Genomic DNA, 18,865 nt, shown 5'->3' with positions numbered 1-18,865 from the left:
TATACCGAGAGTATCACCACAGCGAGGCGCAGAGGCGGGGTGACCGGTTTCACTTGAAGTGCTCCATACCCCTCCTCCCCACCGCCCAGGGGTGGCCTCCGCCGGCCTCCCATGTGACTAGATTATTACCCACCCACGACAGGGAAGGCCTGTTCCGTCCTGTCCTCTTTCTCCTCAGATTCCCACCCTCGTCCCTACCTCAGCTGAGGACCCCTTCTTCGTGGAGAGAACAGAAGCCCCCAGAGGCAAGCTCCATCATCACCTCCATGTGGTCCATTTTCCCGCGCGTCCCAGCTCGGTTCCCTCTAAGCTCCGCATCTCCTATTCTTCCTGCTTCTCGCTCCTCCTGCATCAGTTTCTCTGTCTCCTCCTGAGTCATGCTGTCAGCATGTGAACGGGCTCTAGTTTCTTCCATTTAAAAAACAACCAGGCTGGCTGCAGTGGTTCACGCCTGTCATCCCAGCACTTTGGGAGGCCGAGGTGCGTGGATCACCTGAGGTCAGGAGTTCGAGACCAGCCTCACCAACATGATAAAACCCCGTCTCTACTAAAAATACAAAAATTAGCCAGGCGTGGTGGTGGGCACCTGTAATCCCAGCTACTCAGGAGGCTGAGGCAGGAGAATCACTTGAACCCGGGAGGCAGAGGTTGCAATGAGCCGAGATCGCACCACTGCACTCCAGCCTGGGCGACAGAGTGAGACTCCATCTCAAAAAAAATAAAAAACCCAACCTCCCTTGAGCCATGCCCCTCCAGGTCCTGCCCTGTTTCTCTGCTGCCCCTCATGGCAAAACGTCGTGCAGCGTGGTCTCTGGGTGCTCACAGATATTCACTGTTCCCCAAACTCCCCTGGGGGTGTTCGTCCATGATGGCAGCTGGGCCCCGTGACTGACTTTGACCAATGAAATGTGAGCAGGAGAAACATGTGTCGCTTGAAACAAAAGGGCAAGGGCCACGTCCACAGGTCTTTCCCTTCTGCTAGGAGAGTAGCAGCTTTCTGGGTAGAGGGTGCCCTCTCGGCCCAGGTCCTGGAGCAGAGCCTCAGCCGTCCTGCTGTCCCTGAGCCATTAGGTTTCTGAGTCCCTCGTGATCTCAGCACGCCCCGGCCTGTCCTGGCTCCCCCACCTCACTCACATTTGATCTTCATCCACTCCATATGCCTTCGGCCTCTGCCTTCTGCCAGGAAGGAACTTTCCAGTGGCCTCCAAGTCGACAAATCAGTGGGGCGCTTCTCTGTCCTCACATTAGTCCTCGGCAGTCTTCATCACAGTTGATTATCCCCCTTCCTGAAAAACTTTGTGGCTTCGGGCCGGGCGCAGTGGCTCACGCCTGTAATCCCAGCACTTTGGGAGGCCGAGGCGGGTGGATCACCTGAGGTCAGGAGTTTGAGACCAGCCTGACCAACATGTGGTGAAACCCCGTCTCTACTAAAAATACAAAAATTAGCTGGGCGTGGTGGCTCGCACCTGTAATCCCAGCTACTCAGGAGGCTGAGGCAGGAGAATCGCTTGAACTCGGAGGCAGAGGTTGCAGTGAGCCAAGATCGCGCCACTGCACTCCAGCCTGTGCGACAGAGCGAGACTCTGTCCCAAACAAACAAACAAACAAACAAACAAAACAATAAAAAAAAACTTTGTGGCTTCGGTAAAGCCACACTTTCCTGGTTTCCTCTCACCTTACTGGCGATTCGTTCTCTTTGGCTGACTCTTCCTTTCCCCGCCCCAAAAGCATTGTGTCGCGAAAAGCCTCGATCCTGTGTGTTTACTATTTTTTGTTATATAATTTAATTTTTTTTTTTTTGAGACGGAGTCTCGCTCTGTCGCCCAGACTGGAGTCCAGCAGTGCGATCTTGGCTCACTGCAAGCTCCTCCTACCGGGTTCATGCCATTCTCCTGCCTCAGCCTCCCGAGTAGCTGGGACTACAGGCTACCCGCCACCACACCCGGCTAATTTTTTTGTATTTTTAGTAGAGACGGGGTTTCACCGTGTTAGCCAGGATGGTCTTGATCTCCTGACCTCGTGATCCACCCGTCTTGGCCTCCCAAAGTGCTGGGATTACAGGCATGAGCCACCGCGCCCGGCCATGGAGTAGCTATTCTTTAATTCCTTTACTTTCTTAACGAACTTACTTTCACACACAGAGAAAGAGAGAGAGAGAGTCTCACTATGTTGCCAAGTAGCCTTTTTTTTTTTTTTTTTTTTGGAGACTGTGTCTCACTCTGTCGCCCAGGTTGGAATGCAGTGGCTCGACCTCAGTTCATTGCAACCCCTGCTTTGGAGGTTCAAGCAATCCGCCCGCCTCGGCCTCCCAAAGTGCTGGGATTCCAGGTGTAAGCTGCTGCCCCGGCTTCATTCCCACAGATTTACACGCCCGTTCTGTGCCAACAGCTCCCGAGTGTACAGCCGACCTCTCGGCTTCAGTTTCACACATCCAGCTGCGGCCAACTAAACATCTCTCTAAGGCGTCTCGGACGTTATGCATCCTCAGCTGTGCCCTGGCTGCCCCTGAGCCTGTTTTCCTGTTTTATTCCTCCAGTCTCATAGTGATACCCTCATCCTCTCCGTCATCTGGAATAGACTTGGGAAGCCGCCCCGTGGCCCCCATCGCCTCCCTCACCCTGATCCGTCTGTGTGTCCTGTTGGGCCCCATCCTGGCATCTGCCCAGTCCATTCAGCACTGTCTGTCTCCATGGCCCCTGGCCCTCTTCAGGCCCCCAAGGTCTCTCACAGCCACAGGCCTCCCTCCTGGCTCCACCTCAACTCACCCTCCAAATGCAACCTCCCAAATCCAAACCCAACCCTGTAGCTCCCACCCTGGGCTCTTCAGTGACTTCTCATCACACCCAGAATTAGATCCAAACCCTTTCCTGTGGCGTTTCAGGCCATACAAGGCCTGGCTCCTACTGTTCCGACCCCATCTCCTGCCCCTCTGCCCTCGTCCAGGCCAAGTTCAGTCCTGCCCCAGGGCCTTTGCACCTGCTGTGCCCTCTGCCTGGAACGCTGTTACTCAGCTCCTTCTTATCTTTTAGGTTTCAATTCAGAAGTCGCCCAGGGAGGGAGACCCTCTGAGAGCACACAGCTTAGATAGGTCCCTTCCTTTGTCTCTCTCTCAACCGCTTTTGTCCCCAGCACTTACCATGATCTGTTATTTGGGGCTTAGCTGGTTCCTTTAGTTTGTCTGCACCCCCAGGAGAATGTAGGCCCCAGGAGGGAAGGAGCCAAGCCTCTTGCTGCTGTGGAAGCAAGCCCAGAGCTCAGTCACTCTCGTGAATGAAGGAGTGAGGATAGATTCAGAATCGGGTGATGGACAGGATCTGGGCTGCGCTCAGAGCTCTAGATGCCGGTTCTGAATGCCTTTCACTGATTGCAGGGAAGGGGCGGCTCTTTGGGGCTGGGGAACAAGGGCCCTGGCAGGGCATTCTGCACCTGCTTCTCAAAGGCAGGCTCCTAGCTCCTGTTTTGCATTGTTGACACCTTGGCCTGCCCAGCACCAGGGCCTTCAAGAACAGTGGGTCCTGACCAGGTGTTGTGGCTCACGCCTGTAATCCCAGCGCTTTGGGAGGCCGAGGCGGACAGATCACGAGGTCAGGAGATCGAGAACATCCTGGCTAACACAGTGAAACCCCGCCTCTACTAAAAATACAAAAAAAAAAAAAATTAGCCAGGTGTGGTGGCGGGCGCCTGAAGTCCCAGCTACTCTGGAGGCTGAGGCAGGAGAATGCCATGAACCCGGGAGGCGGAGCTTGCAGTGAGCCGAGATCGCGCCACTGCACTCCAGCCTGGGCGACAGAGCGAGACTCCGTCTCAAAAAAAAAAAAAAAAACACAAAAATTAGCCGGGTGTGTTGGCGGGCGCCTGTAATCCCAGCTACTCAGGAGGCTGAGGCAGGAGAATGGCTTGAGCCCAAGAGGCAGAGGTTGCAGTGAGGCAAGATTTCACCACTGCACTCCAGCCTGGGCAACTGAGATTGTCTCAAAAAAAAAAGAAAAAGAAAAGAAAACAGTAGGTCGCCACCGCACGCCCTCCCCGTCACACCCCTCCTGGACCCCCAGGCAGGCATCACAAACAGATATTTGCCACTAACCCCTGCCCTACTAAACACACCTACGATATCACTGGGGACTTGGTGGGCCCGTCCGCACGTCCGCCTGTGTCTGCTCGTCCGCCTGTCCGACAGTGGGTGGTCCACAATTTGCTGTAGTTTTGGGGGAGGGGCAGTTGGCTCCACAAGGTGCCAAGCTCAGACACAGGGCCCAGAGCCTTCACTGAAACCTCCTGGGAAGGGCAAGCTCTCAGAAGCCCTCAGCCTTTAGCCCTGGAGTCTGCGCTGCCACAACTCAGGTTCTGGGGCCCCCAAACCAGGGAGCAAATTTACATAACAAGGCACATTTTATGAGCCCTGGAAAGCAGGGACTGCAGAAGGTAGCAGTAGAGGTCACGGGCCCTGGGCTTCCTGCAGAGCACTGCCAGGACCAGGTGGGGCTGGGTCGATGGGGAGAGAGGGCCGAGTAGAGAGGTCAGGGCGCTGTTTCCGCCCGCCTGCAGCCGTAGCCTGGCAGGGACCCTCAGCCCTGGGCTAAAGCCCCTTCTCGGCAGCCCACTGTCTTTCTGCGGTGGGTTGGGTGCATCAGGGTGGGTGGAGTGAAATCCAGGGTCCAGGGTCCGATGGGGGTTGGGAGAGCCCTAAGCAGGAGTGGGGGCAGCTCCCTCTGGTAACACTAGCAGTAACGTAATCATCACGGCTTAGGGAGGGCCACCCGTACAACCAGCACTGGGCTGAGCAGTTCAGGCGCACAGTCCCACTGAGTGCACCCGAGGAGCCAGCTGCTCTGACCCGCAGTTCCCAGACCTCAGGACTGAGCGACTGGCCTAAGGTCATCTCACTGCAATGTGCTGGCACGGGGGCCAGTCTCAAGCCTCGGCAGTACGTGGGTCCAGAGCTGTCAGTGTGCCAGCCTCCAGCCCCCACCCCATGCGAGACCTTCACAGCAAGGAGACCGGAGACCCGATGGGCAGAGGGTAGGGGAGCTGGGGGTTGCTCCGACAAGGCCCCCTTGAGAATGTGGCGTCCTAATTAGTACGGCATTCCCAGCCAGGCCTGCTCCAGGGGCCCAGCGAGGCAGATGAAAGCTGAAAGGCTATTCCAATAAGGGGCTGCCCACTTCTCAGCTGAGAGAGATCCTGGCGTGCTGGAGGGACCTGGAGTGGGTACATAACTCAGCGTGTCGGGAGGAGGGCGGGAGTTAAAGGCAAAGCCAGAGCCAGTGCCGAGATAAGACCTCAGATGGGTGGCTCTGCTCAGAAGAGGGCCCCGCTCCCTTTTCAGGAGGGTGAGCGAGGCACGCTGCAGGGTGAAGGGGCCCGGGCCGCCACCCTATCCACAGTCCCAAGACAGGCATGTGTGCATACCTGTGTATTCACACACATGCATCGGCTTTGCACGTGCACTCAGCTGTGCACACACATGTAAACACAGGCCCACACGAGTACACGAGCACACAAGCATGCATGCGCAGACACATGTGCAGACACAGATACACAGTCACACATAGATGCACACAGACCCCGTGCACACACAGACACACATTCAACGTAGACACACACAGACCCCGTGCACGCACACACATTCACACAGAGACGCACACAGACACATGTGCACACACAGACACACATTCTCACAGAGATGCACACATTCCCCATGCACATACAGACACACATTCACACAGAGACGCACACAGACACACGTGCACACACAGACACACATTCAACATAGACGCACACAGACCCTGTGCACACACAGACACACATTCAACATAGACGCACACAGACCCTGTGCACACACAGACACACAGTCACACATAGATCCACACAGACCCTGGGTACACACACACACACACATTCACACAGAGACACACGCAGACCCTGTGCACACACACATACATTCACACAGACACACACAGACCCCATGCACACACAGACACACTTTCACACAGAGACACACAGACCCCGTGCACACACAGACACACTTTCACACAGAGATGCACAGACACCGTGCACACACAGATACACATTCAACATAGATGCACACAGACCCTGTGCACACACAGATACACATTCAACATAGACACATACAGACCCCGTGCACACACAGACACACATTCAACATAGACGCACACAGACCCCTTGCACACACACACACACACAGAGACGCACACATTTGCCATGCACACACAGACACACAATCACACATAGATCCACACAGACCCCATGCACACACAGACACACACTCAACATAGATGCACACAGACCCTGTGCACACACGTACACATGCACGTGACACACAGGTACACACGCCATGCACAGGCTCAATCTGGGCCCAGGCTGGCCTCCTGGCTGCAGGGACTGAGCGGGACACATGGTGTTTGAGAAGACACTGTGCCTCGTGCCTGCCTGTGTGTTCCTCCCCTTCCTGCATTCAGAGGTTTTTGTTGAGGGAGGCACAGGCCTTGGATGTGCCTGACCCGAATGACCTGGAGGACTGGCCTGTCCTGGTTGGTTGGTTGGTTTGGGACTGTCCTGGTTTTAGCACTGAAAGTCCCACACATCCTGGAAAACCCCTCTGTCCCAGGCAAACCTGCCCTGGTCACCCTGCCCTGGGCCTCTGGCTGGCCTGGCACTGGATCCTCCTTCCCAGAGCTCTCCTCACCGTGTGTCACCTCTGTGATTGACCAGGGAGCCTCCGGATAGAGCCAGGGCCTAGTCTCTGCTCTCACCCTGGAGGCTCTGAGGCTCCTCGCTTTGGATAAGCACCCTTCTGTTTATGGAGCACCTGCTGGGAGCCAGGCCCTGGGCCTAGGGCTTCCTGAGCAGCATCTCTTAGTCCCCCTGCTGACTCAGAAAGGTTCTTCCTTCATCCAGCCATTGTGACAGGTCACCTGCTGGATGCCAGTGTTCTGGGCCCTGAGGGTACAGCAGAGAACACAGCAGGCAAAACCACTGTCCTCACGGAGTCAACATACACTCAGTGCGAAGAGGTGGAAAGTCAATAAGAAAAATAAGGAAATCATGTAGCGTATTAGAAGAAGGGGAATGCTGTGGGGTAAAGTGAAACAGGGTGGCTGGGCGCGGTGGCTCACAACGGTTATCCCAGCACTTTGGGAGGCCCAGGCGGGAGGACTGCTTGAGGCCAGGAGTTTGAAACAAGCCTGGTCAACATAGTGAAGCCTCATCTCTATTTTTTAAAAAAAGTCCGGGCGCAGTGGCTCATGCCTGTAATCCTAGCACTTTGGGAGGCCGAGGCGGTGGATCAAGAGGTCAGGAGTTCAAGACCAGCCTGGCCAACATGGTGAAACCCCATCTCTACTAAAAATACAAAAATTAGCTGGAAGGGGATGGTGGGCGCCTGTAATCCCAACTACTCAGGAGGATGAGGCAAGAGAATCGCTTGAACCCGGGAGGTGGAGGTTGCAGTGAGCTGAGATCGTGCCACTGCACTCCAGCCTGGGCGATAGGTGAGATTCCGTCTCAAAAAACAAAACAAAACAAAAATAAACAAAACTACCAGGCTGCTCAGACAAGGCCTCAGGGGACTTGGGGCACCTGAGGAAGAGGCAGGGACAGCCGCGAATGGTGAGGTGATGGCAGGAGTCCCTCAGACACTCTGCGAAGCGCTCCAGGCAGAGGGAACAGCACGTGCGAAAGGCTAGAGGTGGAGCATCCCCGGCATGAATAGGGTGTATCAGGGAGGCCACTGCGGCTAGGGAGGGAAGGAGGGGGTGGCAGCTCAGATCCAGCGGGGCCTCTGGGCCACAGAACAGACTTGGAGGGACCTTACTGAGCGAGATGGGAACTACAGAGGGGTGAGCCTAGGAGCATCGTATTCTAATAGACTTTTGCTGGATCTCCCTGGCTACTGTGTTAGATGAGATACGGGGGCAAGGGTGGGGCAGAGGGACCACTTAGGAGGCTATTGCAATAATCCAGGCGAGAGGTGATGGTTGCCCAGACTAGGGTGGTGGCTATGAGAAGTGGATAGTTGCTGAATACATTTTGAAGTTGGCCGGGCATGGTGGCTCATGCCTGTAATCCCAGAACTTTGGGAGGCCAAGGTGAGCAGATCACCTGAGGTCAGGAGTTTGAGACCAGCCTGGCCAACATGACGAAACACCGTCTCTACTAAAAATACAAAAATTAGCCGGGTGTGGTGGTGGGCGCCTGTAATCCCAGCTACTCAGAAGGCTGAGGCAGAAGAATCACTTGAACCCAGGAGGCTGGAAGTTGCAGTGAGCTGAGATCGCACCACTGCACTCCAGCCTGGGTGACAGAGCGAGACTCCGTCTAAAATATTTCTAAGCTGTTTGGCCGGAGAAGCTGAAACGAAGGCGCTGCGTCTGACTGAGATGGATTATATGTGCGTGGAGGAGGCTTGTGGGGGAAGAGCAGAGCTCAGTTTGGGAGGCTTTCGTGTGACAGATGGAGATGTGGGGGAGGCCGACGTCCGCAGACGAGAGGGGCTCGCTGGAGCTTTAAATGACTGCCCCATTTTGCAGGTGAGGAAGATGAGTCTCACACAAGCGTGGGGACACACTGGTTAAGTTGAGGATCCAGGGCTGGGCGAAGTAGCTCATGTCGGTAATCCCAGCACTTCGGGAGGCCGAGCCCAGGAGTTCAAGACCAGCCTGGGGAACATAGGGAGATCCTATTGCTACAAAAAATAAAAAATTCACTGGGCCTGGTGGTGTGGGCCTATGTTCCAAGCTGTCTGGGAGGCTGAGGTGGGAGGATCTCCTGAGCCCGGGAGGTCGAGGCTTCAGTGAGCTATGATTGTGCCACTGCACTCCTGCCCGGGCGGCAGAGCAAGACCGTGTCCTTAAAAAAAAAAAATGGGGGAGGTAGGATTCAAACTCAGGTCTTTCTGTCTCCAAAGCTTGTGCTCTTTCCAATGCCCTATGCCATGGACTAGGAGCCCCTGCCCATCCTGCACACCCCACGCCCCACGTCCAGCAATCGCACAAGGGAAACCCAGCTGTGCACTGGCTGGCTTCCATGTCTCCAGGGCTGAGCCAGGCTCCAGGCGGGGCTGCGGAGGGGATGATGGGCCCACCAGGAAATGGCCTGTGCTTGGGTGCAGCATGGAGGGACAGTGCCAAGTAGCCTAAGGCGCCAGCAGCCCCAAGTGCAGCCGGCCTGGCCTGAGGCTGTTATCTGACCAGCAGAGAGCATTGGGTTAGCATCGACTGGCGTAGAGAGGAGCATCTGCCAATCTGCCAGGGCTGGGAAAGCGGGGAAGGGGAGAGAGGGAGGGCTGCAGAGCCAGAGGGATCTGACCAGTCTCCAAGACTCAGAGAGCCCCACGGCCCTGCCCAGGGGGCTGCAGGGATACCAGCCATGGGGCCAGCCCTGCTCAGGCACAGGGAGGGGCAGTCCCTTCGGTGCTGGCAGGTTGGGGTGAGCAGCTCGAGGCTTTGGGGCCTGTGAGGGCCAACCAGCCCTTCGTGGAGGATGCTCTGCCCACCACATGCAGGGTGGAGCTGGGGGCACAGTCCTGGACTTGCAGTCAGCTGGGTGAGGCCTGCTCGCTGCCCCGTCGCCAGCCATGTGCCGTGGCCGGTGGCTTCCCCCAGCGGGCCTCATTTCCTCCTTTGTGAAACGGGGGCTGTCCTGAGGACTCTGGTACACAGTTAGGGCTGGGTCCGCCTTGGTTGGTCCTGTCCTGCTTCCAGGGGCCGGGAAGCTGCAGAGTGCCCTCCGCAATGGCCGGCTGTGGCTGGCTGGCCTGGGCCTGGGGCAAGGGCCCTGTCAGGGCTGGTCCCAGTGGGGAGATCTCTGGCCATCCCGGCTCTGGGTTCCCCCAGCCCAGCTGAGCTGAGGTTACAGCCTCCTTGGAAGCTCTGTGTACTTAGAGCCCGAGAAGCAGAGCTGGGGTAGGAAGGGGCACGTCGCCCCCTTCCCACTGCACGGCCTTTGCACGGGCTGTGGCCATTGCCTTTCCCTTCCCACCCATCCCAGCAGGTCTGGCCTCACGAGACAAGTCATAGGCACATCTGGGGCTGCTGAGCAGACTGGGTAGGGTGCCTTCCGATGCTCAGGCCACCCACCTGAGCTGCCCCCATGATCCCTGCCCAGCAAGCAGGGACTTGGGGATTTGCAGAAAGGAGGACCTGAACACAATATCAGCTCTCCTTGCCTCCTGTGTGCTGGCTGGAATCCTAAGGCAACCCTGTGAGGCAGGGACCCTTCTCCCTGGTTCCCAGATTCATACTCCAGGAGGTGACGGAACAATGTTGGCAGGTGGCACAGGGATGGCAGGGGTCTTTCCTGAGCACCCCCACTTCCCACACACACCTCCAGGGGCCTACCCTAGGCCTAGCACCTGGCCAGACTGCCTGCTCTTGGGAGCGCCCATCTGCTAGTGAGCCCCCCCCATCTGCTAGTGAGCCATGAGGATCCCCCGTGTCCCCCCACCCACTCATTCTGGGCCCTCCCCACTGGCACCCCCCACAGCCCGGGGCTCAGGCAGCAAGTGCTGAATGGAGGAGGGAATGAATGAGGCTTCAGAGATGCCGGTGAGCTCAGGCGTGTGGGAGGCCGGGAGGTTTGGGGATAGCTGAGCAGTCAGCCGAGTGCGTGCCCCTGGAGGAGAGGAGGAGCAGGGGGCCCCCCAGGGAAAGCTTGGGGGAGCTTTGGGGGAGGTCCAGCCTTGCTCTCCTCAGCCCCCTCTGGCAGAGCCACCCCTGCCCCACCCAGGAGGGGATGAGGAGGCTGGTGGGAGGGGTGCAGGGCTCCTCCGCGAAGACCCTGATCCCTGCTAATTTGCAATCTTAAAATGCACCGCAAAGGCGCGTACCTCATTGCTAGCTCATTAATCAGGCAATCAGCGGGTCGGGGCTCCCAAGGGCTGCATGGAGGGGCACGGGAGGAGCTGTGGCAATGCTGTGCCAGCCTCCCTGGGAGAAACCCAGCAGGGGGACCATCCAAGACTGGGGCACCCACTGGCTCTGGCAGGGGGTACCGGAGGCGGCGGGGCTGGCTGGGACAGCTGGTCCAGGTCTTGGAGATGGGACCAGCTTCCAGGGCGCAGAAGCTCTCAGCAGAGACATCCTCACTCCCCAGGAGGAGGGACAGGGGTACCTGGAAGGACAGCTTCCCTGGGGTGGGTCCCCTGCATCTGGGCAGTACCGAAGGTCGGTGAGCACTCCCCAGGGCTCGGATCCCCCCTCTGCCTGGCCCCCGAGGGGCCCTCCACCATCCTCAGGCACGGGGACGGGAGGGGCTGCCCACACTGGTGCCTGTGGCTTGTTGCCCGGCCCCCCCACCCAGGCCCCTGATACAATGGCTTGTTCTTCCTTGAGGCGGGGAATGTGAGCCCTGTGCCAAGCCTAGAGCCCTCTCAGAGGAGGAGCAGGAGGGTTCCTGCCCTGGGTCTTCACTCCACCCCTGCTCTCTGACCCCTCCCACCCACGGCGCACCCACAAGCCACGTACCAAGCCCACTCCTGGATTTGGGGGCCATTTGGCTTTTTCACCTAAACTGGGGTCCTTGCCTGGTTTCCCCTGTTTCCCAACATGCCTTGGAGGCAGCTGCTTTGTGTCTGACGGGGAAATGTCTCTCCGTGGGACCCCCTATTAGCATCTCCGGGCGTCATTTCAGAGAACTGCATCCTGGGCCTTACAGAGATAGCCACACAGCGGGTGGAGAAGGGCTCCCCACACCCCAGCACACAGGGTAGTTCTGAGGCTCAGGGGAGTGTGAGCAGAAGCACTCTGTAAACTCCAGTAAGCTGTGCAAATGTCGAGTGGGATTAGCGCTGAGCCGGACACATATCACCCTGTCCCCCTGCCGGGAGGCCTCTCTTGCTGCAGCCCGAGGGACGAAATGGCTTTGTCTTTGCAGAATGGCCTGGTTGTGGCCCGGTCCCCAAAAGCCTGAGATGTGGGATGAGAAGCAGTGAACACCATGAACACTCTTGAGCTAGGAGGGGCACCCTGGCTCCCTCAGGGTGGCAGAACGGGGCCGCTCCCTGGGGGAGGAAGCTTCCTACAGGTGCAGGAAGCACCTTCCTGGAGGGTAGCAGCCTGAGCAGGGGTGAGGAGTGTGAGCTGAGAGAGACGGGGAGTGTCGGCTCTGTAGAAGGTACAGCTGGGTGGAGTGTCAGCTCTGTGGAAGGTACAGCTGGGGTGGGTTGGGGCCCCCTCCCAGCCCTGGGTGTGGAGGGTTCAGGCAGTGGGCAGGCTTCCCAAAAGTCAAGTGGGGTTTGGAGCCCAGCTTCCTCCCCCCTCACACTCCTGCCTCCCCCTGCAGGCTGGGTCTCCTTGGACAGATGGAGGCAGACAGCAGGGGCTGGAAGCCAGATCTGAGCCTCCAAGTGGAGACGGTGGACACTGCCATCATCTCCTACGTGTGGTAGGAGGGGAAACTGAGGTAGGAGGGGAAAACAGCAGCAGCCTCGGCCCAGCCTGCGGGCTGTGCACTGGGCGGGACTGAAGTCACTGCAGAGAGCACAGAGAGCACGGCTTGGCCCAGAAAGGGTCCTTGAAGCTGTGCCACCACCACAGCTGAAGTCATAATTCCTCTGAATTCACAACCAAGCCCAATTATGCAAAAAAAAAACAAATTATGTACGATGATTTTTATGTGTTGGAAATGTTCAGTCGAAGCCGGGTGATTACAGGGGACGGGAAGCAGCTGCCACTCTCTGGGAGCCCATAACTCCCAACAGCTGGGAGCTGTCACTTATTTACGACGCTGTTTCTGCCAGGAACGAGGGGGTGACAGTGGCGGTGAGGCCTGCTGGGCCGGGAGCCTGGGCAGGCAGCGGCACAAGGCCGGGAACAGGGCTGGCCCGAGAGTGGCCAGAGGGTTGGTTCTCTCATCCCACAAGCTCTGGGCACAGCTGCAGCAGAGACTCAGCTGCCCCGGGCGCCCCGGCTCTCCCACGAGGCCTGGCTGGAAAGCTAGAAGCAAAGGGGCTGGAGGCTAGCTGGGTAGGGAGGAGATGGCTGCCTGGCCCTCCAGGGTTGGGGCCCGGAGGCCTGGAGCTGGCCCCCCCACCTCGGCGCGCCTGCCCGGCCGCCTGGGGCAGCTGGGACCCTGGAAAAAGGTAGGTAATGACGATCGTCCGTAATGAGGCTGCTCCAATAACGAGCACGGGGCTATTATCCGACCACAGGCTGGACACATCCGAAAATAAATTATTTTAAGGATCCATTAACGAATGCCTAATTAATGCCCAATTAGAGGGAAGCTACAGAGGAAACGCTCTGGACAGTCGAGAGGCAAGGCCTGGTTTTGCAGCCACAGCCTGGGGGCTGGAGCGAGGTGGGAGAGGGGAGTGTCCAGAAGGTGGGTCGGGATTGGGGCAGCCTCCACCTGACAGCTGGTGCCACCCCCAGGCCTTCACAGACAGGCGCCCTCTCAGGACATCCACACAGCTTTGCCAGGGAGAACTGCTATTGTCTGTATTTTATTTATTTATTTATTTATTTATTTATTGAGATGGAGTTTTGCTCTGTCGCCCAGGCTGGAGTGCAGTGGCGCGATCTCAGCTCACTGCAAGCTCCACCTCCTGGGTTCACGTCATTCTCCTGCCTCAGCCTCCCAAGTAGCTGGCACTACAGGCGCCCACCACCACGCCCGGCTAATTTTTTTGTATTTTCAGTAGAGACAGGGTTTCACCGTGTTAGCCAGGATGGTCTCGATCTCCTGACCTCGTGATCTGCCCGCCTTGGCCTCCCAAAGAGCTGGGACTACAGATGTGAGCCACCGCTCCCGGCCTTTATTTTATTTTATTTATTATTATTTTTTTGAGACAGAGTCTCACCTTGTCACCCAGGCTGGAGTGCAGTGGTGCAATCTCAGCTCACTGCAACCTCTGCCTCCCAGGTTCAAGCGATTCTCCTGCCTCAGCCTCCTGAGTACTACTGAGCCTCCTGAGTAGCCACCCGGCTAATTTTTGTGTTTTTAGTAGAGACAGGGTTTCACCATGTTGGCCAGGCTGGTGTCGAACTCCTGACCTCAGGTGATCCACCTCCCTCGGCTTCCCAAAGTGTTGGGATTACAGGCGTGAGCCACCGCGCCCGGCCGTGTCTGTATTTCAGAAATGAGGAAACTGAGGCTTAGAAGGGGTGTTGCCTGTATGTTTTGAGGATGTGGAAGACACTGTAAATGTAAAGGAGACATTATTTGAGGTGAACTTTGGTGCCACGCATGCATGCTCTGCTTGTGATTGGGAATGATTTAAATAAAGAGATTCTGGCCGGGTGCGGTGGCTCACACCTGTAATCCCAGCACTTTGGGAGGCCGAGGCAGATCACCTGAGGTGGGGAGTTCGAGACCAGCCTGGCCAACATGGAGAAACCCCGTCTCTACTAAAAATACAAAAACTATCTGGGCGTGATGGTGCACACCTATAATCCCAGCTACTCAGGAGGCTGAGTCAGAGAATCGCTTGAACCCCAGAGGCGGAAGTTGCAGTGAGCCAAGATCCTGCCACTGCACTCCAGCCTGGGCAACAGAGTGAGACTCCATTCAAAAAAATAAATTCAATAAAAATAAAAATAAATAAATAGAGATTCTTCAGGACTCTACATGAGATATTTACTACATTAGAGCAAGAGCCCCTCCCAATATCCGTGAGCGCAGATAGCAACAACCAGTGGCACAGCTAGGAGGAGAGCAGGAGGCTGACGGCTGTGTCCCTGGGTCTCGGCCTCCACCCCAGCAGTGTGACAGGGCTGGAGCAGGTGGGGCTGGGGCTCAGTAGCTGTGGGGTGGAACTAAGGAGGTGTGGGGGTGATTGGGGCCTTCACCCTAGACTCACCTCCCAGCCCAGCAGAAGTGGATCACCAAGGAGGGGAGGCCTCTCGTCCCTGACGGGTTCCAGGCTTGGGCCTTGACCCTGACCTTGCTCCAGCCAGGGACAAGGTTCTCCCGGAGCTCAGCCAAGACAAGGATGCGTCCCCGGCGCGCGCCGGAGGGTGCGGTGCCAGTCCTCACCTGCACAGCCCCTGACCTGGCTGTGCTCTCTCTCCCTGCCAGGGTGCTGCGTGGAGTTGCTGTTGCTGCTGGTAGCTGTGGAGCTGCCCCTGGGTGGTGGCTGCCCACGGGACTGTGTGTGCTACCCGGCGCCCATGACAGTCAGCTGCCAGGCGCACAACTTTGCAGCCATCCCGGAGGGCATCCCCGTGGACAGCGAGCGCGTCTTCCTGCAGAACAACCGCATCGGCCTCCTCCAGCCCGGCCACTTCAGCCCCGCCATGGTCACCCTGTGGATCTACTCGAACAACATCACCTACATCCACCCCAGCACCTTCGAGGGCTTCGTGCACCTGGAGGAGCTGGACCTCGGCGACAACCGGCAGCTGCGGACGCTGGCGCCCGAGACCTTCCAGGGCCTGGTGAAGCTTCACGCCCTCTACCTCTACAAGTGTGGGCTCAGCGCCTTGCCCGCTGGCATCTTTGGCGGCCTGCACAGCCTGCAGTACCTCTACCTGCAGGACAACCACATCGAGTACCTCCAGGACGACATCTTCGTGGACCTGGTCAACCTCAGCCACCTGTTTCTCCACGGCAACAAGCTGTGGAGTCTGGGCCCGGGCACGTTCCGGGGCCTGGTGAACCTGGACCGTCTGCTGCTGCACGAGAACCAGCTGCAGTGGGTCCACCACAAGGCGTTCCACGACCTCCGCAGGCTGACCACCCTCTTCCTCTTCAACAACAGCCTCTCGGAGCTGCAGGGCGAGTGCATGGCCCCGCTGGGGGCCCTGGAGTTCCTCCGCCTCAATGGCAACCCCTGGGACTGTGGCTGTCGCGCGCGCTCCCTGTGGGAATGGCTGCAGAGGTTCCGGGGCTCCAGCTCCGCTGTCCCCTGCGTGTCCCCCGGGCTGCGGCACGGCCAGGACCTGAAGCTGCTGAGGGCCGAGGACTTCCGGAACTGCACGGGACCAGCGTCCCCGCACCAGATCAAGTCACACACGCTCACCACCACCGACAGGGCCGCCCGCAAGGAACACCACTCACCCCACGGCCCCACCAGGAGCAAGGGCCACCCGCACGGCTCCAGGCCCGGCCACAGGAAGCCGGGCAAGAACTGCACCAGCCACAGGAACCGCAATCAGATCTCTAAGGCGGGCGCTGGGAAACAGGCCCCCGAGCTGCCAGACTATGCCCCAGACTACCAGCACAAGTTCAGTTTCGACATCATGCCCACGGCCCGGCCCAAGAGGAAGGGCAAGTGTGCCCGCAGGACCCCCATCCGTGCCCCCAGCGGGGTGCAGCAGGCCTCCTCGGCCAGTTCCCTGGGGGCCTCCCTCCTGGCCTGGACACTGGGGCTGGCAGTCACTCTCCGCTGAGGACCCAGGGCGTCAGCACCCAGCACTGCCACATGTCCACCAAGGAACAGAATTTATTTTCTTCTTTTTTTAACAAGTGGAAGATCTGCTGGGTTTCAGGAAAAGGCTGGTAGAGGCTTCGGCTGCTGTCTGGACGTCTGGACCCTGCCATGTGGATTATAAACCCAAAGTGTACAGCCCTAGGCGGGAGGGGTTGGCGCTTCTCAGCCGGCTGTCCCAGCCAGCCCCGCAGAGCACCCACGGACAGTGTCCACTCTGGCAAGGTGGTAAAAGGCACTCCAAGTGCATCCTCCACTGGCAACAGTGGGACAATTGCCCCCAACGGCGGCACCAGGGCTCTGTGGAATCCCAATCGTTCCGAGAGGTCTGGAGGGCCTCGTGGTTCCTAGAGAAAGCAGGACGCAGAGAAAAACAAACGAGGCTCACCCACGAGGCTGGGCGGCCAGCAGTCTGGGCACACACGAGCAGGTGGCATCTTGGCTCTTGCCTGAGGCCACTTAGTCACCCTGCCCTGAATTCTACCCTACTCCACCTTCAGCCCCTCCCTCGGGGGTAGCGCCTCTCATTCCTGATGTCTCAGGCAACCCTGGCAGACCCAGGCCCAACTGCTGGGGTCCAAGAACCAATTACCAAAGGAAAGATCATCAGAGGCTGAAATCTAGAACTTCATCCCGGGCAATGAGGTTCTCACAGAAGGTGCAGTTTTATAACTACGTCCACTTATATATATTCACACTCTACATATATATATATATATACAAATGCACAGTCCCCCTCCCACTCCGTTACCTAACTGTACGTCTTTTCATGTTTATAAACTATACAGAAAACTGTATTTGCTGAACTAAGGATTGTATTGGTGATTTCTAGCAAGAACAAAGTGATAGAATTTTTGTCTAGAATCCCAAACTGGCAATGATAGTCTCCAAGGAACCTGGGCTTGCCAAGGGCCTGGGGCAAGGTGTCTGCGTGAACAGTGAGGAAGGGGAGGCAGCAAGAGTCACTTTGGGGGACCAATATTCTTAGATATTTAGAGCATCACCTTGTTTTTATATGCAACACGAGCCTGTCTGCCACCCTGGAGCACTCTGTCACCCCTGCTGTCGTAGCTGTTGGCTTCAGGGTGAGAAGTGAGAAACAGCTTATTGTATGTCAGGGAGCCAGGCCTCGAGGGTGAGTGAGACGGAGAAGGGGAAGGAGCTTTGGGATCTTTAAGCCAGCAGGCCAGGCAGCATCCACAGTGTTAGTCCAAAGGGTCAGACGGTGTCGTCAGCCTAGTGTTTGGTCAGTGACGGTCTGGACGGGCTAAGGAGACTTTGGGCTTGAGCCCAGGCCTCCTGCATGGCTCAGCTGCTGAATTTTTCCTTGAGGCTGTTTGGTGTGTGACCCAGTAAGGGCCCTGTGTAGGACAGCAGGAGGGAGGCATCGGGGGGCCTTAGCAGAAGAGGAACAATGAGGGCATTTCATGAACCATCTCAGGCACTTCTGCATCACAGAAGACCCGGCCCTCCTAGCCGTCCTGGGGATGCTCAGGGTGCAGGCAGAGGCTCGGGAGGCCGGACTCAGGGGTCAGAAGCAGGGACTGGGGCAGGCGAGCCCGGACAGGGAAAAAGTGCTCCGATCAAAGACGGCTGTGCTGCTGGCCGGGGGCCCAGGTGGGTACAAGCTCCTTTGCGCTTTGCACAAACCTGAATCCCCCGCCAGAGAGGATGTGTGTGAGGAGCCAGAAACGCTGAATCCAATTAAGAGAGAAAATAATAATAACAATAAATGATCTTGGACAAGAACCCTGTTTTTCATTTCCTAACCCCGCATTCCTGACAGGTGGCAGATCCTGGGCTTCTGTGGGTGGGCGAGCCTGGCCGGGCACAGCTCTGGGAACACAGCACATTTGTTGGCGGGAGGATCCACAGGGGGCAGGAGCACACTGACTCACGGGACACACGAGAGCACACACACCCTAGTGCTCCGTTTCATGGCACTTCCCTCGCCCGCACAGATCATGATTCACTTTCCACATTCTGACTGCCCCGGGTCGGCACCATCTCCGAGGCTCTCCCCGGAGGAGGCTGGTCCTGGGTCCTTCCTGGCCTATTCCTGGGAGCCTCAGGAGCAACTGTTGAGTGACTGATCCGCAGGGGGCCGGGCAGGCGGCTGGTGGGGCAGGGTGGCTGCAAGGGAACAGTCAGTTCCTGGGGCCCAAGGGGTTTTCCAGGAGGCCAGGGACCCACCCGGACAGCTGTGGGTGGGCTTGGAGACTGCACACGTCTCTCTGGAGACGGTTCCCCGGATAGAGGGAGGAAGGCTGTGTTTTCAGGCCTGGCTGGACAAATCCTCCTCAGTATGAGGCTTGGGGCGTTCACTACAGGGAGCCCAGTGACTGCAGACCAAAGAATCCTCAGCCTGCAGCTGCTCCCCTGTGGCCTTGCAGGCTCTCACCCAGGCTGAGGTGCCAGGGCCTGGCTGTCCCTTAGAACCCAAGGATGTTGTTATGTTGTTGATTTCGTTTCCAACTT

At 57.7% G+C, this 18,865-nt stretch overlaps 1 protein-coding gene across 1 annotated transcript in view; it reads left to right on the top strand.

Annotated features, from left to right (window-relative positions):
• RTN4RL1 (reticulon 4 receptor like 1) overlaps nucleotides 1-18,136 on the top strand; it is a 59,514-nt gene extending 41,378 nt beyond the window's left edge. The window contains exon 5 of the mRNA XM_054456575.2: nucleotides 15,037-18,136. Coding sequence (XP_054312550.1) covers nucleotides 15,037-16,349 — 1,313 coding nt within the window. The 3' untranslated portion in view covers nucleotides 16,350-18,136. The remainder of the gene's footprint in view (nucleotides 1-15,036) is intronic.
• The last annotated feature ends 729 nt before the right edge of the window (nucleotides 18,137-18,865 follow it).

Source organism: Pongo pygmaeus, chromosome 19 (assembly GCF_028885625.2).
Source record: "Pongo pygmaeus isolate AG05252 chromosome 19, NHGRI_mPonPyg2-v2.0_pri, whole genome shotgun sequence".
Lineage (NCBI taxonomy): Eukaryota > Metazoa > Chordata > Mammalia > Primates > Hominidae > Pongo > Pongo pygmaeus.
This window is presented reverse-complemented; position numbering and strand designations above follow the sequence as displayed.